This window comes from Bufo gargarizans, chromosome 9, assembly GCF_014858855.1.
Source record: "Bufo gargarizans isolate SCDJY-AF-19 chromosome 9, ASM1485885v1, whole genome shotgun sequence".
Classification (NCBI taxonomy): domain Eukaryota; kingdom Metazoa; phylum Chordata; class Amphibia; order Anura; family Bufonidae; genus Bufo; species Bufo gargarizans.
The window spans coordinates 17,464,207-17,489,237 of record NC_058088.1 but is presented as its reverse complement, the minus strand read 5'-3'; the positions used below and the strand labels follow the sequence as shown (position 1 = coordinate 17,489,237).

The following is a 25,031-nucleotide window of genomic DNA, read 5'->3' as shown; positions in this document are numbered from 1 at the left end:
AGCAACTTTAATGAAGACCGGTATAAGGTGTAGTGTGGCGTTACCATCCCAGTTCACACTTTGCATTTTGAGGCAGTTTTTTGTAGCCAGAATGAATACATAAAAGAGGAGACTTACACTTCTCCTGTCTGTAGGCTTCACCAGGACGACACCGGTACATGTGCCCCATGAGGGTATTATCTTGATTGGACAAGCCCTTTAAGGCAGTATCACCCTCAATATGGGGCCCTAAAGACAGGAATATGCAAAATTGCTTCCTTTAACCCTGACCACTTATAAAGAACACAGATCTGGAATGTATACAGAAGCCAGACCAGACCCCCTATCAGAATAGGAACCCCACACCAGATCCTCTCCGTATATTTTTTTTTTATAAACGCCAGCCATTTATACAGACTCCGAGTCCAAACCAAATCCCATCCCTGTATTCAGACGCCCAGACCACAACCACCCCCCCCAACCCCGTATACAAACCCAGGACAAGACCCCCCCCCCCTTAGCAAGCCCACTATTAGAGACCAATAGACCACATTGCCCCCCCTGCAAACTATCCCTGACTAGACCCTGTATACAAACTCTAGTTCAAACCAGACTCCAGACCAGACCCCACTATTTACAGACCCCAGATCAGACCTTCCAATATTTAGAGACCCCCTAGACCAGATTCCTCCCCTGCATACCAATCTCAGACCAGACCCCCCCCCCCCCCATCAGATCCTCTCCGCATACAGACCCAAGGCCAGACCTTAGACCAGACCTCTATGTTTATAGTCCACCCCCCCCCCCCCCAAAGTACTTATCTCGCTGATTCATCTGCTAGCCTTTTCAGGGGCTTTTCTAGGAGTCAGTGTTATCTTCCATTTTTCAGCACGCCCCTTTTATACCCAAAATGTGTGACCAGTCAGGCGGTCAGGGGTACACAGCCGTCACTGCAGATGTTGGGTCAGTGGCAGGAGGTGCAACCTGGTGACTAAAGGATCTTCTTCGAAGGATGAATATTGGCTTGTAGGCTCGAAACCTGTGCGAGGAGTGGTGCAGTGTTGATCCCCAGCACCACAGGGGCCCCTCATCACAGCGGCAGGGCCCCCATAGCAGCCAAACATGAGACATATATGTGACAAATAAATAAAAGAGATTTATTACAATCCTCAGAAATTCATTGGCAGAATACGCGGTGGAGATGTCCGGTGTATGATGAGGCTCATAGTGCAGGAATGTGAATTACAAGGCACAGCGATGGCGAGAGGTCGGAGCTATGCGTCCGAGAGACGGAGGAGGGTCCCGGAGGGCGTGGGAACGCTGAAAGGGAGGAAAACTGTAAGAGCAGGACGTGATCTCGGAATATTACACAAACCTTGATATACAGCTCATTGTTAGCCATTGCTGTCAGTGAATGGATTTTTTTTTTTACTTATGTCTGGAGGATGAAAACCTCTACAACGATTACACTTCATCCCAAGATAACAGAATAGATAAAATCGGACTGGTTCCTCTGGGCGACTCCACATTTTGCCCTCTTAGTATACCCGGATGCCTCACCACTCACCAGTCTACAAGTCCGGCTCCGATGATGTCATGGATGTGATACTCCATTCCTAACCGCACGGCGGAGGGAGGCTTTCGAGTGGACAGATCTGTGAGGAGGACTTCTTTATATCGGGAGCGGCTGATCTGTGAAAGAAGAGCTTTCTGTCCTGTGAGGCACAAGAGATAGAGAGGAGGACAACCCATCAGAGGCGGAAATAGGAGAAAGTTCGGACGGAAACTACAAAACTACATTAAAGGCTATGTACACCTTCGGAGGGATTTTTCTTTTTTACGATTGCATTTTACTCATTTTTGGCTAAAAATAATTTTTTCAGTTGTCCTTTATTGAAAATATTGAGCCGTTCTGTCATAAAGGGTAAACTTGTTTTTATAGCTGTGTGACTGGTACTTTCAATTTGTGCCTCTAATAACCCTTATCTCTAAACTACTGAGAGGATGTAAACACTTATTTAAATAAGCCACAATCTTATCAGTAAGATAAGACCTGAGCTACAATGAGTGTTCATAAGGTCAGAGAGCAGAGATAAGGAGCCCGTCAGCTCCTGGTCTGCCGGGAAAAGACAGAAAATCCAAAGGGTGCTACTGGAGCTTATCAGCTCTGTACAAAGAAAAGGATTCCATATTCTTAATAAAGACTAATTAAAAAATGTATTTTTAGCTCAAAATAAGTACAATGCAATAATAACAAAAATGCCCCCAAAAGGTGTACATAGCCTTTAACTACATGGGAACTCCAGGAGATGGAGGTGACCTAGCACTAGTATATCCCATACTAGCACTGCCTCACCTAAAGCGCCAATGGTTCCTGAATGCATTGGGGCTGTGTTATGGCAGATATATCCCTGCAGTCAGAAACAAGTACTTGTGCGTTACAATAAGTGAGACTTAAGACCCTTCTACATAGTCTAGTGGGGTCTACTATGGACCTACTACAGGACTGGCATTAGTATGGGCACGGTACTATGGAGTCTACTGGCAGGACGGCTTCACAGCTCCGATGCATCTGATGTATCGTTACCTTTTATAAAATGCTTGCTGAACTTCCCGGCCCCGGGGATGGACAGCCACCAGCTCCCGGCATCCCTCACGGTGAGCAGCCCGGCATGTACCAGCTGCCTGAGAGAAAAAGCTATATTCAGATGATGAAGCTGAGAAAAACCTGATCACCTCCGATTACATATGTGTTGAAAATGGTGAAACTTAAAGAGGACCTGTCCCCTCTCCGGACATGCCTGTTTAAATAGCTTCATGCATTCCCCATGTAATAACAATTCTGGAGCATCTATTCTCACGGCTATATGTTGTGCCGTTCCTTTATTATTCCTACTAAAAGTTATCAATGAATTTCCAGCAGTCTGCAGTAAGGGTATAGAGGGGCGGTAACCAGTTGGGGGGTGTGCCGGCATACATACATAATTCCTCTGGGTAGCCATCTTGTATGCTTTTGGCATATGTAAAAAAACAGTGAACTCTCATCTTCCTGAAGCCTGGGTCACCTATGATATAGATGGACACTTTTATTACCACTACTCTGTGAGGCCGGCTATAAAAGGTCATAAAGGCTATACCAGGCCCAGCTCATCCTGTCCTATAAGATAAAGATCAGCTCGCTGTCAAGCCTGGCTGGAGCGTGACGTCATTAATTTCCAGGTCTGGTTTGAGGAGAGCTAATAGCCCTTAATTAGCTCTGGGCATAAAACAGGTCCACTTTCATATTTCATTTATGAATCAACCTATGCCCTTTCTGACACCAGATCCAGGCTCTACAGAGTATTGTGGTTAATTGGGTATCAAATATGACCAGAGGATGTGATTCTGTAGCTGACCTATGGGTGGTAGAAGAACTACAGGTCCCAGCATTACCGTGTGTGGTCTCATTCTGTATGTAAATAAATAAGGATCACAAATATGTATTCTGTATAAAAAATATGCCGATGTATCAGGGAGATACAGGCTTAAGTATAATCCTCATTGTAGGAACTGAACTTTGATGGGGTCATAACACACTTGGGGGCCAATCCCTAGGCTTCACAGTCACTCTGCTGCCATTGGCTGACAGGAGTAAGTCTCCTGCCCATGGCAGAGTTCATAAAAATCCATGCACAAGGACAGAGGAGAGAGACCCATGGAACATCACCAGACACTTAATTGGACATTGACGGCATATCCCTGTATCAGAAGAACTTTGAGGGTCTCCCCTGATACATACTGAACAGGGTTTGCAAGGATTCAAAAAGGACATATGAACGACCATCTGAAACCCTCCAGAGAAACTAAGTATTCTTTCATCTTTTTCCCTTTCATTTGAACTGTCGTGATTATTTATATTGTTATTATTATTCTGTAGATTTGTAGTCATTTTCATTAGACTTGTATGCACTGCTTTTTACCTCTCATTAAAGATGATAAAATCTAAATAGCCAAGTCTTCCATATTCTAAGCTGCTGAACAACGTACCTTGCCTCTGAAGAGACGTTACCAGGTAGTTAGTTAAATTGCATTTAGGAATTGTAGCTGGGGGTGATTGACTGCGGTTGGTCAGTAAGTGATATCCGGTTCATCCACTGATCTGTGTGATAGTGAATGACCCGGATAGTCGGCTCGTGGACCGGGAACCCACGTGGTGGCAGTTACCGAAGTATAGTGGGGGGGTGTTAGCCGAGTGGTAATACCCCGGTCACGTGAGGTCTCTGTGTGTGCGCAGACTCCGTCACAGACCACTACGTCACAGCTGTGGGATCCGGAGCGATCGGATCCATAGTTTGTGACAGGGGGGTGTACCTGCACGATCTGAACATGGCAGCACTGATTGGATAGAGTGAGTCTATGCAGGGACACACACCCAACTTGTTACCGCCCCTCTGTACCCTTACTGCTGGCAATTCATCCATAACTTCTAGTAGAAGTAATAAAGGAACGGCACAACATACAGACACAACAATTCTGAAGCATCTATTCTTATTACATGGAGAACGCATTAGACTATTAAAACGGATATGTCAGGAGCGGTGAAAGGTCCTCTTTAAAGGGGTTATCCAACCCCTATAATACCCCCCAAAATGCCTGGGCACCGCATACAGGTTTTACTTACTCCGCTTCCCGCCACCCGTGTCGCTCCTGATGCCCCCATGGCTGCCTCTGCTGCATCTCCACGTCGCGTGGATCAAAACATCCGGCGACAGAGGGAGCAGCCAATAGCGGGCCGCGAGGGGGCAAGTTTTCTTAGCATCTCCCGCAATGCTCAACCTGCGGCCCTTCAGCAGTTGCAAAACTACAACTCCCAGCATGCCCTGATAGCTGTAGGCCGTCCAGAGATGATGGAAGGACCGCAGGTTGGGCATCCCTGTGCTATACTATACAGTGCAGATCTCAGGAACACCTGATCACACATTGTACTGGTCTGATAGGTAAACCAAGAATGCAATGATGACATAAAAAGGAAATAGTACAATGTGAGAGGAGTTGTCAGCACTGACATCATTTCACACGCCCGTGAGGTTGTCAGCTGGTGATGACTCCATTGCTACATTACCCCATCACACACTCCTATCCTTACGAGATCTCTGCATCGCTAAACCGGTGTCTCTCCATCATCTCTTCCCGGTTGTAGCTTATTTTAGAGGGAGTGAAGAGGCTGGAGTCCAGGAAACGGCGGACGACGGGGCTCCAGAACTTCCATCTATGCTTTTACTGACGGCCTCCACAAAATCTTCGTTCCTGATCACAAGGAAAGTGTCTGGATCAAAGCCGGGCTGAACAAGACACACCTCCCCCTTCTGCTGTAAAGTGCTCTACAAGAGAATAGGAGGATTTATCATTAAGCATTCCGGGAGCTGTAGTCCAGAAAATAGACTGGGAGTTGTAGTTTCAACAACACTGCCACCTATAAGCAAGCATATGACTGTACATACTGCTCCTATGTACAAGAATATAACTACTATAATACTGCTCCTATGTACAAGAATATAACTACTATAATAATACCTCCTATGTACAAGAATATAACTACTATAATACTGCTCCTATGTACAAGAATATAACTACTATAATACTGCCTCCTATGTACAAGAATATAACTACTATAATACTGCCTCCTCTGTACAGGAATATAACTACTATAATACTGCCTCCTCTGTACAGGAATATAACTACTATAATACTGCTCCTATGTACAAGAATATAACTACTATAATACTGCTCCTATGTACAAGAATTTAACTACTATAATACTGCTCCTATGTACAAGGATATAACTACTATAATACTGCCTCCTATATACAATAATATTACTACTATAATACTGCTCCTATGTACAAGAATATAACTACTATAATACTGCCTCCTATGTACAAGAATATAACTACTATAATACTGCCTCCTCTGTACAGGAATATAACTACTATAATACTGCCTCCTCTGTACAGGAATATAACTACTATAATACTGCCCCTATGTACAGGAATATAACTACTATAATACTGCCCCTATGTACAGGAATATAACTACTATAATACTGCTCCTATGTACAAGAATATAATTACTATAATACTGCCTCCTATGTACAAGAATATAACTACTATAATACTGCCTCCTATGTACAAGAATATAACTACTATAATACTGCCTCCTGGGTACAAGAGTATAACTACTATAATACTGCTCCTATGTACAAGAATATAACTACTATAATACTGCTCCTATGTACAAGAATATAACTGCTATAATACTGCTCCTATGTACAAGAATATAACTACTATAATACTGCCTCCTATGTACAAGAATATAACTACTATAATACTGCTACTATGTACAGGAATATAACTACTATAATACTGCTCCTATATACAAGAATATAACTACTATAACACTGCCCCTATGTACAAGAATATAAGTACTATAATACTGCCTCCTATGTACAAGAATATAACTACTATAATACTACCCCCTATGTACTATAATACTGTACAATACTACGACTCACCAGTAACCTGTCTACGGCGGTGCGGTCTCGGCTGAGACTGTAGAGCTGATGTCTCAAGAACATAGGGGGCAGAGAGTCATTGAAGAGTTTACGTGGGAAGAGCGCCCAGAGATAGGAGACGGCCTCCTGGAGATTCTCTGTGAAATCTGAGAGGAGATAACGAGACAATCAGGCAGTGAGGTTGCGGGTTTCTTTACGGCGTCCGCTGTGACAGGATGACTTCATTCTGTGCTTAATAAAATGTTACTAATATAAAAAAAAATAAGCATTTATGTGTCTCCATATTCTGACAGTTGTGGCGGTTTTATTTTCCGCCGTTGTGTCAGCGCTCGTTTTTTGCGGGGCGAGCTGTCGTTTTTATTGGCGCCCGGTACGACAGGAGCTGTTGGCGTCCTGCGGTCGCGTCGTTACCTGGATACGGTGACGGATACGCGCTTGCATCAGATTTCAGATTTTCTTCCCTCGGTTTCTTTACTTTGAAGGGGTCACAGGTCAGCTTGCGTTTGCGGTCCATAAAGAGGAGGGGGCGGGGGTAATGGCGGGAGACGTCCGGCTTCCTACACAGGGAAAAAATACTATATTTTAATTTGACACAAGGAGTTCTATCTGCGTCTGGGAAAGCTGGGTGGCAGCAAATATGGCTGCCCTTGTTGGGTCATCTGTGGTCTGCACACTGACCAGTGTTCACCTGGGGCAGACAGTCAGATCCTGCAGGCTGCCACAGACACCAGTGCGGCGCCCTCTGCAGGAGGACAGGCGTATCACTGGTTGTACTTACACATTTGTAGCCGAACTTCACCCCCCGGCCGTTCTCAGTCTGGCACTAGTTCTTGCACTTGACAGGTACACGTCACATACACGTCATGTACACCGGCGTCTAAATCTCAGGGCCAGAATTACACGGCGGCCATCTTACCGGAGACCAGCGCCTATTAGACACCACGTACGGAAAGCGCCCAGTGTACGGCGCACTCTGCAGCCACAGGAGACAATAACTGTAACCCGTTGTTCGCTCTCTATTGTAACAAAACCTGTGAGTGGAGACGTCATACACTGGGGCCGAGAGCTTCACACCGTCAGGCGCCTGCATTAAACGTCATCACTTCTTAAAGAGACAGACATGAAAAAATTTATGAAACTGTGACTACAGCCAGAGGAGGTATCAATGGAGGCAAGCAGTGTTTATATGGGTTTAGAGTCTTCCACCTGTTGGGGGTTGTAGTTAAAGTGAAGCTAGTATTTTCCTGTACGTTTAAATTTATAATGAACACCCCCTTTACTACTACTGAGGCATTGGTGGTGGCCACAGTGCCATGAGGGGGCATTGGTGGTGGTCACAGTGCCATGAGGGGGCATTGGTGGTGGTCACAGTGCCATGAGGGGGCATTGGTGGTGGTCACAGTGCCATGAGGGGGCATTGGTGGTGGCCACAGTGCCATGAGGGGGCATTGGTGGTGGCCACAGTGCCATGAGGGGGCATTGGTGGTGGTCACAGTGCCATGAGGGGGCATTGGTGGTGGCCACAGTGCCATGAGGGGACATTGGTGGTGGTCCTGGTTCCTTGGGGTGTGTCCTGTTGTGTGGCTGACAGTCTGAATTGCAAAGGAAACCCACGTGAACACGAGGAGAACATGCAAGCTCCACCCCGATGTGGCCCTTGGTCAGGCTGGACCCCACCATGCTGTACTATATCATTTCATATTCTGTATTTCAGGGAAAACCCATAAATGAGGCCTTGAACAGGACCCCTCAAATAACCCTGGTTGAAGATCCTTCATGTCTTCCCTCCTCTTTTAAGAACACATCCCTCCTGCCACCAGGGCTCCTTTCCCTTCTACAGACTACCCTCAGAACTGGGCTCTTTCTCTCTGGACGGGAAGTGCTGTTACCATGGTGATGGCCGGCGCCTGCGCTATCTTAGTCTCCCCGCGGGGATGGATGGCGGCGGAGCCTCCCCTGGATGGGACCTGATGGATGGATTTGAGGATCGGTTAAAGAAGAAATGTATACAGATAGTTTCCTGGAAGAATGGGCAGATATGTGCGGACTGTTCTTTATTTAAGAGACATAGACCCGTAGATAGTGGTATTTTCTCGCTTGTATTATTGGGGGACACAGGACCGTGGGTATTGCTGCTGCCACTAGGAGGCGACACTAAGCTAGAAAAAGTGTTAGCTCCTCCTGCCAGTCTCGTTCACAAGCTTCTCCCTGATTGAGGGAGTGGCCCGGCTCTGTAAAAGAGACGTCAGAGCCTTTGGTGCCCGCCCCTCTCTCCCTCTCCTCGGCGATGGTAAGCAATCGCTCATGCGCGATACTTACCAGAGCTGAGGTGATAGATTTTCTCCAGCAGCAGGGTATGTGTCTGGCTCCTTCCCTTACATGGGCCAGTTTACACGTTCCCCTCCCGCGTCTGGGGATCGTTATTACAGCCCTGGCCCCCCCCCCTCAACAAGTCCCCATTACTTAGATACAGCGGCAGCTTAGATACAGCTGTCCATCTTATAGATAGAGCCGTAGCTGCATCTGCAATGTGACAGGAAGATCTGCCTGTGTGAGCTAGGAGATGATGATGATGATGTAAAGTCTTGTGTACACGCAGTCTTACCCTTAGGGCCCTTTCACACGGGCGAGTTTTACGCGCGGATTGAACGCATTGCACCCGCACTGAATCCCGACCCATTAATTTCTATTGGGCTGTTCGCATGAGCGGTGATTTTTACGCACGTAACGCAGGCCCCATAGAAATGAATGGGGTTGCGTGAAAATCGCAAGCAAGTGCGGATGCGGTGCTATTTTAACGCACGGTTGCTAGGAGACGATCGGGATGGAGACCCGATCATTATTATTTTCCCTTATAACATGGTTATAAGGGAAAATAATAGCATTCTGAATACAGAATGCATAGTACAATAGCGCTGGAGGGGTTAATAAATAAATAAAAAATAATTTAACTCGCCTTAATCCACTTGATCGCGTAGCCAGCATCTCCTTCTGTCTTCATCTTAGCTGTGTGCAGTAACAGGACCTGTGGTGATGTCACTCCGGTCATCACATGGTCCATCACATGATCCACCACCATGGTAAAAGATCATATGATGGACCATGTGATGACCGGGTTGTGCACAGCAGGGTGAGGGGAAGGTCAGATTGTTCACGCCCACAAATATTCATGAGGGAGAGCTCAGGCATTGTTGTTACACGCCCCTTCAGCATGTAAACACAGCAATGACAGAACCATGAAAAGGTGTAAGTATAGGTTTCTCTCTTAAGAAATCAAGCTTAACTAACGTATATGTATGTCCTGATGAATTTTATGAGGTTTAAATTTTTTTTCCTATAACTTGGATAACCCCTTCAAGGGTACTTTCACACTTGCATTTTTCTTTTCCGGCAGAGTTCCGTCCTAGGGGCTCAATACCGGAAAAGAACTGATCAGTTTTATCCCCATGCATTCTGAATGGAGAGCAATCCGTTCAGGATATGTCTTCAGTTCAGTCATTTTGATCTCCGGCCCAAAAAACTGAAGACTTGCCTGAATGCCGGATCCGCAATTTTTTTCCATAGGAATGTATTAGTGCCAGATCCGGCATTCAAAATACTGGAATACCAGATCTGTTCTTCCGGTAAAAATGTGAAAAAAAATCAAAACGGATCCGTTTGTCCGTATGACAGACGGATCAGTTGTTGCAATGCATTTGTAAGACGGATCAGGATCCTGATCAGTCTCTACAATGCAATCAGTTGGCATACGTTTTGCCGGATCCGGCAGGCAGGCGACGGAACTGCCTGCCGGATTCCTCTGCCGTAAGTGTGAAAGTAGCCTAAGGCCTTCACCTTGCATGAAGACTTTTCGGTTGTCGTCGCCTAGGAATGGGATCATCCGGATCGTAGCTTTACTGCTTCTAAACGCCTCGATCATCTGTAACCCTTTCCGGCGGACTTGGTCACAAAATGGTCGTCCCCACCCAAAGTGGACCCTCCTAGATCGTTGCCTATAGTCATTCGCTAAGTCCACCTTTGTGGTGGGTGACTCCGCGTTGCATCCCTTTTTGCCTCAGCTTGGCTGGCTAAGGCAGTTTCCTAATGGACCGGGGCGAGTTCCTTTCCTCTGTGGACATTCGGGATGCGTACCTGCACGTTCCCATTGCTCCTGCGCACCAGCGCTATCTTCGCTTCGCAGTAGCGGCTCACCATTACAAGTTCGTTGCCCTACCATTTGGTCTGGCAACAACACTGCGCGTGTTCACAAAAGTACTCGCTCACCTCCTTGCCCTTCTTCGTTCTAGGGGCATCACTGTTATTCCTTATCTGGGTGACATCCTCATGAAGGCTCCGACCTTCCGACAGAACGAGTACAGTCTGCACATCACCCTGGACGCCCTGACACATTTTGGCTGGCTGGTAAACTTCCAGAAGAGAATATTGAGAGGTATTGAGGTAACTATGGAGCTCATGTTAACTCCAATATACCATATAAAATTGGACTCGCAGATTGGCACCACTCCCTGAAAAGATAAGGTTAAAAGCTATACCAATAGTGCAATATATTAGACCACTAGTAGAAAAGTGCAGGCGATAGTGATATGGGGCATCAAATGCCTATAGAGTGAGACTAGGTGGGCAAAACACAATATTCCCCCGTTGGGTTCTGAGCCACATTTGGAAGGGGGCTTGTTTCTGTTGAGAGCCATGGGTTTAATGAATAAAGAAATACCGATCAGAAGCTGGACTTTCTGCTGCCATCATTTCTACCATCGGCTGCACTTTTCTACTAGTGGTCTAATATATTGCACTATTGGTATAGCGTTTAACCTTCTCTTTTTAGGGAGTGGTGCCAATCTGCGAGTCCAATTTTTGGTGGTATATTGGAGTTAACATGAGCTCCTGAGCCCACTCCAGCCACATCTATTCTCTTCTATTGACGTGTAGGCTCTTGCTGCACTCGGACCACCTCTGCTGCCTTCCCTCAGACAATTCTTCCTTTTCTCTTCACCTCTCTTGGAGAACACATTTATCACCTTCCTGGCCCCCGTCTTTTGTTGCATTATATTCTGGGTCGTTACCCATAATATAGATACCAATAATCCTCTTTTTTATATTTTCTCTTACAAACTTCCAGAAGTCATCCCTGCATCCCAGCATGCAGATCACCTTCCTCGGCATGGTCCTCAACACTGCCTCGGCCAAAGTCCTTCTTTCTTCGGACCAGTGCCTGTGCCTTCAGCGGTCAGTTCGTCTCCTCAGCCGGATGCACCCATCGCTCCGTTTTTGCATGCGGGTGTTGGAGACGATGGTCTCCTCCTTCGAGGTACTTCCAGTTGCTCAATTTCATACCCACCCTCTCCAGCGAGTGTCCCCTCATCTTTTCTTCATGATTATGGTCGGCCCTCATGTGGTGGCTCTCCACCCCAGCCACGGTGTCCGGCAAATCCTTTCTCCTGGTCTCATGGACAGTTATCACCACCAACGCCAGCCTCCACAGGTGGGGTGGAGTCTTCCCACCTCGAGCAGTCTAGGGCAAATGGTCTCAGTTGGAATCCAGACTTACCATCAACATCCTGGAACTTCGTGCCATCTATCTGTCCCTGCTTTACTGGACTCCTTTCCTGAGCAGGCTGCCGGTCCAGGTCCAGTCGGACAGCTGTGGCGTACCTCAATCATCAAGGGGGAACCCACAGTCCTGCGGTGATGGCAGAGTCAGCCAAGATCTTACATCAAGGGGGAACCCACAGTCCTGCGGTAATGGCAGAGTCAGCCAAGATCTTACAGTGGGTGGAGAAGCATATGCCAGCTCTATCGGCGGTCCACATTCCGGGGGTGGAAAATTGGACGGCGGACTTTCTGGAGGACCTGGGCGACTGGTTTCTGCACCCAGAGGTGTTCCAATCAATCTCTCTCCAGTTGGGCCGCCCAGATGTGGACCTGATGGTGTCCAGACTAAAACACAAGCTTCCCACCTTTATCTGCCCGGGCATGCGCAGTGGACGCACTGGTAGCCCCATGGGACGGCTTCTCCCTCCTGTACATCTTCCTACCTCTTTCTCTTCTGCCCCGGATCCTGTGCAGAATCAAGAAGGAGGGCATTCAGACGATTCTCATCGCCCCGGATTGGCCGCATTGCGCCTGGTACAAAGATCTAATCTTTCTACTAGCAGACACTCCGTGGCCTCTTCCACTCAGAGAAGACCTTCTCTCTCAGGGACCCGTCTTCCACCAGCGTTTAGAATTGCTACGTTTGATGGCGTGGCTATTGATACGGCAATTCTGAAGCGGCAGGGATTCTCCGACTGAGTCATCCACACCATGATTAAGGCCAGGAACCAGGCGTCGGCCAATATATACCACAGGACTTGAAAGTCTTTTCTTCCTTTCTGTGCAGACCATCGCCTCCCTTCACTCTGGTTTTCCCTTCCCACGGTCCTTTCTTTCTTACAAATGGGTCTGGATTTGGGACTCGGCCTCGGTTTCCTAAAACAGCAGGTTTCAGCGATGTCAATCTTTTTCCAGCGACCTCTAGAGCAAAAGGCTCCGGTAAAGACCTTTCTCCAAGGGGTGGCTCACACTGTTCCTCCTTATTGCCCCCAATTCCCTTCTTCGGATTTGAATCTTGTGCTTGACTCTTCAGTCAGCACCCTTCGAGTCACTTGGCACTATTTCTCTTCGCCTTCTTTCCTGGAAGGTGGCCTTCCTTGTGGCGATCACCTCAATCAGACGCGTCTCGGAATTAGCGAAGCTCTCCTGCAGGGAGCCTTTTCTTATCTTGCACCAAGATAAGGCATTGCTCCGCCCCGTACCCTCCTTCCTTCTAAAGGTGGTCTCTGCCTTCCACAACAAAGACATCGTCCTCCCCTCTTTCTGTCCCTCACCATCGCATCCTCTGCAAAGGGCTCTCCACTAGTTAGACGTGGTTCGTGCCCTGTGTATTTACTTGTCCGTTTCAGAGTCGATTCAACGCACTGACTCCGTTTGTCATTCCTGAGGGTTCTCACAAGGTTCTGGCGGCTTCCAAGGTTACAATAGCCAGGTGGATTCACTTGGCCATCGCTAAGACTTATCGGTCCCAGGGCAAGGCACTGCCTCTACTTGTCATTGCTGACTTGACCAGGGTGGTGGGTGCTTCTTGGGCTCATTATCACCAGGCTTCCGCTTTGCAGTTTTGCAAGGCAGCTACCTGGTCTTCGTTTCACACTTTTACAAAATTCTACCGTTGCATACATTTAAGTCAGCTGACGCCACTCTGGGTTGTAAGGTTTTGCGAGCCATGGTGTCTTAGTTTCCCGTGGCTCTAACTTTCATAGGCGTGTAATTTCTTTTCCATCTCCGTGGACTGCTTTGGAAAGTCCCACGGTCCTGTGTCCCCAATGATACCAGTGAGAAAACAAGATTTTTGTGGACTCGCCTCTAAAATCTCTTTCTCGCAGAGTTCATTGGGGGACACAGCTCCCACCCTGAGTTCTCCTTGTTTGCCGTTGAGGCTGTGTTTGGTTGGCTGGTTGGGTCCTCAGTTCTAGGTTCGGACTTCCTGATTGTTGTTCTGTTGTATCATTCTTAGATTCTTCTCCTCCTACTGTTAGTGCACAAACTGATCAGCTCTTTCCAGGCCAGAAGGGGTATAGCTGGCAGGAGGAGCTAACACTTTTTCTAGCATAATATCGCCTCCTAGTGGCAGCAGCTATACCTACGGTCCTGCGTCCCCCAATGAACTCTGCGAGAAAGAGACTTTACAGGTGAGTCCACAAAAATCTAATCTGATTGTGTAGATCTGTTTTTCACTTTTTTATGTGTCTCAGGAAAGTTGGATGAATATTTGAGAGATAAGAGTCATGAAAGTGGGGCTGACGGCTGCGTGCGGGCTGATTCCCATCTCCCAGCCTTAACAGCGAAGACTTGTTAAGACACATATAGGGGCATATTAAGACGCCGGTCTTAATAAAGCCCTAAACTGGCGGTGGACAGGCAAAGTTATGAAGAGGCACAGGCCCCTCTATAACTTGGGTACATCCAGCGCCAGTTCTAAATGTAAGACAGCTTCTGAGCGGTCTTACATTTAGACCTTTTTCTATGCCTAAGACAATTGTAGAAAATGGTGAATGAGACGGGCCTGCTGGCCCTTCCCCACCCACAATTTTAGACCTGCCCTGAGGAGGGCAAAGTCGCAGATTGCGTTTTTTGCGGTCCGTTACAATAATACAAGCGCATGCATCCGTCATGAACAGATCCGGTTGTATTATGCCTTCTGTAGCCATGACGGATCCGTCTTGAACACCATTAAAAGTCAATGGGGGACGGATCAGTTTTCTATTGTGTCAGAGAAAACGGAACCGTCCCCATTGACTTACATTGTGTGTCAGAACAGATCCGTTTGGTTCCGCTTCGTCAGGCAGACACCAAAACATTGCAAGCAGCGTTTTGGTGTCCGCCTTCAGAGCGGAATGGAGACAGAGCGGAGGCAAACTGATGCATTCTGAGCGGATCCTTTTCTATTCAGAATGCATTAGGGCAAAACGGATCCGTTTTGGACCGCGTGTGAGAGCCCATGACGGATTTCACAAACGGAAAGCCAAAACGCCAGTGTGAAAGTAGCCTAATTTAGGCATATTTCAGCATAGTAAATGACCCCCATAGTTTGCAAGGCTCAAATATTCCTTAGATAAGGGATTTTGGATTCTACGCAATGGCAAATTGACTATGATTGGGGGGGGGGGGGTGAGGAGTAAGAATGTAGGATGTGTTTTAATAAACGATGTGCAATAGCTTTTTACAAGACACAGGAACATTGAAGAATATTTAATTAATATTTAACTTTTATTAACTCTTTCTGCGAGGGAGATGGGAAAAACAGCAATACTGCCCTGCGTTTTTACGTTATAAATGTTATGGCGTTCATTTTTCGGTATAAATAACATAATATCTTTATTCTCTTGGTCACTGCGATTACAGTGATACCAAATACATATCGTTTTTTTCCGTTTCACAACTTTTTTGCAATAAAACCCTCTTTTTTTTTTTATTATTTTTTTTTTTAAAGAAAAAAATGTTTTTGCATTGCCGCTTCCCAAGACCCATGACTTTTTTTATTTTTATTTCTATAAAGTTGTGTGAGGGCTTGATTTTTGCGGGACGACTTGTATTTTTTATTGGTATTATTTTGGAGTAAATTGAGCTTTTTGATTGCTTGTTATAAAAAAAATTTGGTGGCAACTAAGAATAAATTTGTAATTCTGTTTTTTTCTTTTTACGGCGTTCACCGATGTAGGGGATAATTTACATGATATTTATGTAGTCCGGGTTGTTAGAGACGCGGCAATACCAAACATATGGGGGAGATTTATATTTTTTTTGCTATTTTTTTTTTTTCATTGAAAAGCATATTTTCAATGGAACAAAATCATAACATTTTTTTATTGAATAAATGTGTTTTTTTTACCACTTAATAACCGACAACATTCTGATTGATTTTAAAATGCAATGCATTATCCCTATAGTGCTTTGCATTTTAATGGCAATGCTAATCTGCCAGAGAGGCGCAGCCTGCTGGAAATTACTCAAGGCTGGTCTGGGGCCTACACGAGACCCCAACCAGCCTTCACACACATCAGCAACCTGCAATCGCATTTGTTGGGGGCTAGTGGGAGATAGAGGGAGTCCGCTCCCTCTGTCAGCACTTTACATGCGGCGGGCACCATTTCCCGTGGCACGGGGGACCCGTGCAGCGCTTAGACTGGACCACCATAAATAGTGGCCTAACGCCCCTTAGTGGCCACCGTAAAAAAGCGTATGGGTGGTCACTAAGGGGTTAAAGAAAACTTCAAAGATAATTTATATATGCGCACCACCAATTGAGTAAGACCATGTGGCATATAAAATGATTGAGTTTTAACAAAAATTGTTTTGTTATTATAAATTGTATGCTGTCTTGTTATAAGATTTTGATGGAAGACCAAAAGGCTTTTGCAAGTAATGGCAGAAATAGGCAATACAGATTGTCAGCAATTCTGGGTATGGTGTGTTTATCTGTTTCCAGGAAAGCTGTGTAGCTGAGAGTCATAAATCATTCAGTGGGATGGGTGTGGCTTTAAGTTGCCTTCCCCTGGATCAACTTGCAGGATAACAGGCCGACCTGGATGGACAGATGTCTTTTTTCGGCCTTATAAACTGTTACTAAGTTGTAGTTGTGTTTGAAGTGGAGACTGATAGATACTTAGCAGAGCTGTGTGTGCAGTCTGTACTTCAAGTATAAGTATGTTGTTACGAGCTGTGTGTCAATATGAATAAATGATGCTGCAGCAAGAAAAGAATAAATGAAAATGTGACTGTGTATAGAGTACAATATTATATATATTTTTTTTATAATGCGCATTAGGAATTAAAAACATTTCTTGGGAGATTTGTTTTTTATTGGTGCCAAGTTTTTTTTAATTGAATTAAATAAAAAGTTTACTATAGGCCCTTCACGTGTTCATGTTTGTTTGTGTTATATGTTGACTGTGAAATTTTCTGATAACAGCAGAGATCTATACTCCTGAACGGGGAGGAAATGGTGGATGTCACAGACACAAAGACAGCCCTTGTGCCCATCCCCTAATTACGAGACACCCCCTTGAAAGATGGGAAGTCCTGTGTTCTGGGGTATGGATTCATGGAAAAAAAAAAAGTCTATTTGTCTCAACATCAAGAAAAACTAAACAAAATGCAAAAGGCTGCAGAATACACAAAACGGCACATTAGTAACCCCACAAAACAACAGTGGGGATCTTGAGAGTTTAATGGTGTTGTATCTAAATGTGTGGCACTGAAAAATACACCCATGAGTTACATCACATGTAGGATTCGGTTTCACACCACAATGTGATATGAACAAAATGCAAAAGAAACATAACTGGAAAGCGCTGTGATATATAGTACAACGTCATCCAGTGCTGCTGTTTATCTAATGAGGAAGGAGGAAGACGAGGATCTCTATTACTTGTAAAATTGATATGTATAAGTATTGGTTTAAAGAGGTTCTCCGGGCTTTTAATATCAATGGTTATCAATATCAGATCAGTGGGGGTCCGACATCTGGTACCCCGGCTGATCAGCTGTATGAGAGGAAGGTACATGCCGTCTCCCTTAGAGCTTTGTGCTCGCTGCTGCTATGTCTACAGCGAGCAGGAAGAGAGACGGCACATACACACGGGGGGCGCCTTCCATTCCCTATTACACATTGCATTGAATATTATTTCTTGAAAAACAGAAACAATTAGGCCTCTTTCACACGGGCGTCAGTTTTTTTGCCCGGATAAGAGGCGGGTGCGTTGCGGGAAAATGTGCGATATTTCCGCGCGAGTGCAAAACATTGTCATGCGTTGCACTCGCGTGAGAAAAATCGCGCATGTTTGGTACCCAAACCCGAACTTCTTCACAGAAGTTCGGGCTTGGGATTGATGTTCTGAAGATTGTATTATTTTCCCTTATAACATGGTTATAAGGGAAAATAATAGCATTCTGAATGCAGAATGCATAGTAAAACAGCGCTGGAGGGGTTAAAAAATAAAATAAAAAATAATTTAACTCACCTTAGTCCACTTGATCGCGAAGCCGGCATCTCCTTGTGTCTCCTTTGCTGAACAGGACCTGGGGTGAGCATTGAATATTGGTAAAGGACCTTTGATGACGTCACTCCGGTCATCACATGGTACGTCACATGATCTTTTACCATGGTGATTCACCATGCTAAAAGACCATGTGATGACCGGAGTGACGTCATCAAAGGTCCTTTACCTATATTTAATACTCACCCCAGGTCCTGTTCAGCAAAGGAGACACAAGGAGATGCCGGCTTCGCGATCAAGTGGACTAAGGTGAGTTAAAATATTTTTTTATTTTTTTTTAAGCCCTCCAGCGCTGTTTTACTATGCATTCTGCATTCAGAATGCTATTATTTTCCCTTTATAACCATGTTATAAGGGAAAATAATAATGATCGGGTCTCCATCCCGATCGTCACCTAGCAACCGTGCGTGTAAATCGCACCGCATCCGCACTTGCTTGCGATTTTCACGCTTCCCGTTCACTTCTATGGGGCCTGCGTCGCGTGAAAATCGGACAATATAGAGCATGCTGCGATTTTCACTCAACGCACAAGTGATGTGTGAAAATCACCGCTCATGTGCACAGCCCCATAGAAATGAATGGGTCAGGATTCAGTGCGGGTGCAATACGTTCACCGCACGCATCGCACCCGCACGGAAAACTCGCCCGTGTGAAAGGGGCCTTAGGATTAGATCCAGGAATTAACAACGTTTATTTGGCTTCGGCAATGAACCTCTATGCTACCATTGGAAAGTTATCCAGATGCGGTGTCGGACCGACACGCGTTCAATAACTTTTTGTTTGCTGAAGGGGTGGAGAGGAAACCCAAATTCACCCCGTCAGCTGCTTTTCCTGAGAAGGACTACGTTTTTTTAATGACCTCTTCTAGACGGTGTTGAAATGTTCATGTACCGTATCGTATAAGCTTATTCATTCTCAAATCTTTTGAGTTCATATTACATCACCCGTTTCCAATCTTCCACTGTCACTTTTTTGCAACTTGAGCCGACGCTTCTTATGACGATATTGAAGTCGAGGCTTCTTCACCTTTTTTCGGGCCACCATTCCGGACTTGTGTAACGCGCGTCGCACGGTGCTTGCATGGACGTCTGTGATCTCACTATTATGAAGCATATAAGCCACCTCCACTGCCGTGTTTGTCGCGCCGGAACGGATAGACCTTGTGATGAGCCGACTTGTTGACTCTGATATTTTGCCTGGACGTCCACCTCTTGGCTTTGGAATGGATGGACGGACTTCATTTCGTATTCTTCCAACTGTCATGGCGCTCACATGGTGCATTTTGGCAATTTTCTTGGCTGAGATACCGCTATCGATGAGCTGGATGATGCTCTTTCTCGTTTCTTGGGAAATCTTCTTCATGGCTGCTCCTGGATCCGAACTAGTGACCGTTCACTTGGGAATCAACCTAATAACACAAAAAGCTATTAGGGAATGTGAGAACAGGTTGTAATTTGTAGTCTACAAGAAGAAAAAGATTATTCCACCACCAGGAGCAAAACGGTAACAATGCAGGTACATGAGAAGAATCTGCAGAATTTTTCGCCCCATAAGACGCACTTTTTCCCCCCTTAAAGTGGGGGAAAAATGCCCCTGCGTGTTATGGGGCAAATACTAATGAGCGCTTCCATTATGGAAGCACTCATTAGTACCGGAGGACCAGGAAGCGGAGAAGGCTTTGTACTCACCGCTTCCTAGTCCTCCGCTGTGCAGGGCTGCGCACAACATGAGGGCCAGTTCACAGAGCACAGCCGACAGAGGAGGAAGACAGAGCGCAGGCAGTAAGCAGCTCCAAAAGCAGGAGAGGTAAGTGATTTATTTTTTTGTGATCTGAGGCTGGGGGCTGATCAAACATGGCTGGGGCAAAGAAATATGGCTGGGGGTTATGAGATATAGCAGGGGGCTGATATGAGGCATGGGGTCTCATCTGAAGTCTGAATGGGGGGGGGGGGGAGGTTCTTTATATTGGGCTCTGATCTGAGGTCTGATTAATATTAGGGGTCTGACCCGAGGTGTAATGAAATTTTTTTTTTTCTTATTTTCCTCCTTATTTCCCGTCTTATGGGCCGAAAAATACGATAATCATATGCTAAATAGCTGCAACTCCAATTTATGTATGAGATAGCCAAGATGATTGTCTATGAAGTGAGTCTCATGTTTAAAGCTGTAGTCGATGGTGAGATATAGGGCCTGAAAGTAAAAAGTTCTAAACATTGTTACCCTTTTGCTCGGCAGTGTATAACTACTATAATACTGCCTCCTATATACAAGAATATAACTACTATAATACTGCCTCCTATGTACAAGAATATAACTACTATAATACTGCCTCCTATGTACAAGAATATAACTACTATAATACTGCCTCCTATATACAAGAATATAACTACTATAATACTGTTCCTATGTACAAGAATATAACTACTATAATACTGCTCCTATGTACAAGAATATAACTACTATAATACTGTTCCTATGTACAAGAATATAACTACTATAATACTGCTCCTATGTACAAGAATATAACTACTATAATACTGCCTCCTATGTACAGGAATATAACTACTATAATACAGCCTCCTATGTACAGGAATATAACTACTATAATACTGCCTCCTATGTACAAGAATATAACTACTATAATACTGCCTCCTATGTAGAAGAATATAGCTACTATAATACTGCCCCTATGTACAAGAATATAACTACTATAATACTGCTCCTATGTACAAGAATATAACTACGATAATACTGCTCCTATGTACAGGAATATAACTACTATAATACTGCTCCTATGTACAAGAATATAACTACTATAATACTGCTCCTATGTACAAGAATATAACTACTATAATACTGCTCCTATGTACAAGAATATAACTACTATAATACTGCCTCCTATGTACAAGAATATAACTACTATAATACTGCTCCTATGTACAAGAATATAACTACTATAATACTGCCCCTATGTACAAGAATATAACTACTATAATACTGCCTCCTATGTACAAGAATATAACTACTATAATACTGCTCCTATGTACAGAATATAACTACTATAATACTGCCTCCTATGTACAAGAATATAACTACTATAATACTGCTCCTATGTACAAGAATATAACTACTATAATACTGCTCCTATGTACAATATACTACATAATACTGCTCCTATGTACAAGAATATAACTACTATAATACTGCTCCCTATGTACAAGAATATAACTACTATAATACTGCTCCTATGTACAAGAATATAACTACTATAATACTGCTCCTATGTACAAGCAATATAACTACTATAATACTGCTCCTATGTACAAGAATATAACTACTATAATACTGCCTCCTATGTACAAGAATATAACTACTATAATACTGCCTCCTATGTACAAGAATATAACTACTATAATACTGCCTCCTATGTACAAGAATATAACTACTATAATACTGCTCCTATGTACAAGAATATAATCTACTAATACTGCCTCCTATGTACAAGAATATACTACTATAATACTGCATCCTATGTACAGGAGATATACTACTATAATACTGCCTCCTATGTACAGAATATAACTACTATAATACTGCCTCCTAGGTACAAGAATATAACTAGCTATAATACTGCTCCTATGTACAAGAATATAACTACTATAATACTGCTCCTATGTACAAGAATGATAACTACTATAATACTGCCTCCTATGTACAAGAATATAACTACTATAATACTGCTCCTATGTACAAGAATATAACTACTATTAATACTGCTCCTATGTACAAGAATATAACTACTATAATACTGCCTCCTATGTACAGGAATATAACTACTATAATACTGCTCCTATGTACAGGAATATACCTACTATAATACTGCCTCCTATGTACAAGAGAAATATAACTAACTATAATACTGCCTCCTATGTACAAGAATATAACTACTATAATACTGCCTCCTATGGTACAAGAATATAACTACTATAATACTGCGCCTATGTAAAGAATATAACTACTATAATACTGCCTCCCTATGTACAAGAATATAACTACTACCTATACTACTGCTCCTATGTACAGAATATAACTACTATAATACTGCCTCCTATGTACAGAATATAACTCCTATAATACTGCTCCTATGTACAAGAATATAACTACTATAATACTGCCTCCTATGTACAAGAATATAACTACTATAATACTGCCTCTATGTACAAGAATATAACTACTATAATACTGCTCCTCTGTACAAGAATATAACTACTATAATACTGCCTCCTATGTACAAGAATATAACTACTCTAATACTGCCTCCTATGTACAGAACTAACTACTATAATACTGCCTCCTATGTACATGAATATAACTACTATAATATGCCTCCTAGTACAGGAATATAACTACTATAATACTGCCTCCTTATGTAACCGGAATATACCTACTATATACTGCCTCCTATGTACAAGAATATAACTCCTTATAATACTGCTCCTATGTACCAGAATATAACTTACTATAATACTGCCCTCCTCTGTACAGACTATAACTACTATATACTGCTCCTCTGTACAAGATATAACTACTATCACTACTGGCCTTCCTATGTACAAGAATATAACTATTACTATAATACTGTTCTAGTACAAGAATATAACTACATATAATACTGCTCCTATGTAACAAGGAATTAAACTACTATAATACTGCTCCCTATGTACAAGATATAGACTACTATAATACTGCCTCCTATTGTCACAAGAATATAAACTACTAGCAATACTGCTCCTATGTACAAGAATATAAACTACTATAATACTGCTCCTAAATGTACAGGAATATAAACTACTATAATACGCCTCCTATGTACAATAATATAACTACTATAAACTGCCTCTAGTACAATGAATATAAGCTACTATAATACTGCCTCCTATTACAGATAAGACTGCTAGAATACTGCCTCCCTATGTACAAGAAGATAACTGCTATAATACTTGGCCTCCATATGTACAGAGAATACACTTATAATACTGTTACTATGTTACAAGAATAAACCTACTATACTACTGTTCCTAGGTACAAGAATACAACTAACGATAATACTGTTCCATGTACAAGAATACAACTACTATAAATACTGTTCCTATGGACAGAATACAACTACTATAATAACTGTTCCTATGTACAAAGAATACAACTACTATAATACTGTCTCCTATGTAGCAATGAATATAACTACTATACGAATACTGCTTCCTATGTACAAGAAACAGATACTACTATAATACTGCTCCTATGTACAAGAATATAACTACTATAATACTGCTCCTATGTACAGAATATAACTACTATAATACTGCTCCTATGTACAAGAATATAACTACTATAATACTGCTCCTATGTACAAGAATATAACTACTATAATACTGCTCCTATGTACAAGAATATAACTACTATAATACTGCTCCTATGTACAAGAATATAACTACTATAATACTGCTCCTATGTACAAGAATAAACTACTATAATACTGCTCCTATGTACAAGAATATAACTACTATAATACTGCTCCTATGTACAAGAATAAACTATAATACTGCTCCTATGTACAAGAATAAATACTATAATACTGCTCCTATGTACAAGAATAAACTACTATAATACTGCTCCTATGTACAAGAATATAACTACTATAATACTGCTCCTATGTACAAGAATAAACTACTATAATACTGCTCCTATGTACAAGAATATACTACTATAATACTGCTCCTATGTACAAGAATATAACTACTATAATACTGCTCCTATGTACAGGAATATAACTACTATAATACTGCCTCCTATGTACGAGAATATAACTACTATAATACTGCCTCCTATGTACGAGAATATAACTACTATAATACTGCTCCTATGTACAAGAATATAACTACTATAATACTGCTCCTATGTACAAGAATATAACTACTATAATACTGTTCCTATGTACAAGAATATAACTACTATAATACTGCTCCTATGTACAAGAATATAACTACTATAATACTGCTCCTATGTACAGGAATATAACTACTATAATACTGCCTCCTATGTACAAGAATATAACTACTATAATACTGTTCCTATGTACAAGAATATAACTACTATAATACTGCTCCTATGTACAAGAATATAACTACTATAATACTGCTCCTATGTACAAGAATATAACTACTATAATACTGCTCCTATGTACAAGAATATAACTACTATAATACTGTTCCTATGTACAAGAATACAACTACTATAATACTATGACTCACCAGTAACCTGTCTACGGTGGTGCGAGCTGTAATTTTTATTGGCGCCCGGTACGACATGCGCTGTTGGCGTCCTCTGGATACGGTGACGGATACGCACTTGCATCAGATTTCAGATTTTCTTCGCTCTGTTTCTTTAATTTGAAGGGGTCACAGGTCAGCTTGCGTTTGCGGTCCATAAAGGGGAGGGGGCGGGGGTAATGGCGGGAGACGTCCGGCTTCCTAGACAAGGAAAAAAAGACTATATTTTAATTCCACATGGGGTTCTGTCTGCGTCTGGGAAAGCTGGGTGGCAGCAAATATGGCTGCCATGCCCACAGTGGGTCATCTGTGGTCGGCACACTGACAGTCAGATCCTGCAGGCTGCCACAGACATCAGTGGGGCGCCCTCTGCAGGAGGACAGGCGTATCACTTGTTGTACATACACATCTGTAGCTGAACTTCACCCCCCGGCCGTTCTCAGTCTGGCTGGGCCTTGTAGTTCTTACACTTGACAGGTACACGTCACATACACGTCATGTACCTACCTCCAGTCCACACACCTCCTTCTCACTGCTGTACACATAAGGTAGATGCTAGAATGGAGGTTTGTGACATCA

General features: G+C 43.4%; 1 protein-coding gene across 1 annotated transcript; it reads right to left on the bottom strand.

The window, feature by feature from the left end:
* Positions 1-1,121: 1,121 nt before the first annotated feature.
* Positions 1,122-25,031, bottom strand: STK19 (serine/threonine kinase 19). The gene is given in 9 exon segments (XM_044306515.1): positions 1,122-1,299; positions 1,547-1,694; positions 2,567-2,664; positions 5,105-5,210; positions 5,213-5,339; positions 6,530-6,675; positions 6,941-7,086; positions 24,435-24,653; positions 24,960-25,031. Coding segments are annotated over 7 exon segments (774 nt in total). The 5' UTR covers positions 7,044-7,086; positions 24,435-24,653; positions 24,960-25,031; the 3' UTR covers positions 1,122-1,253.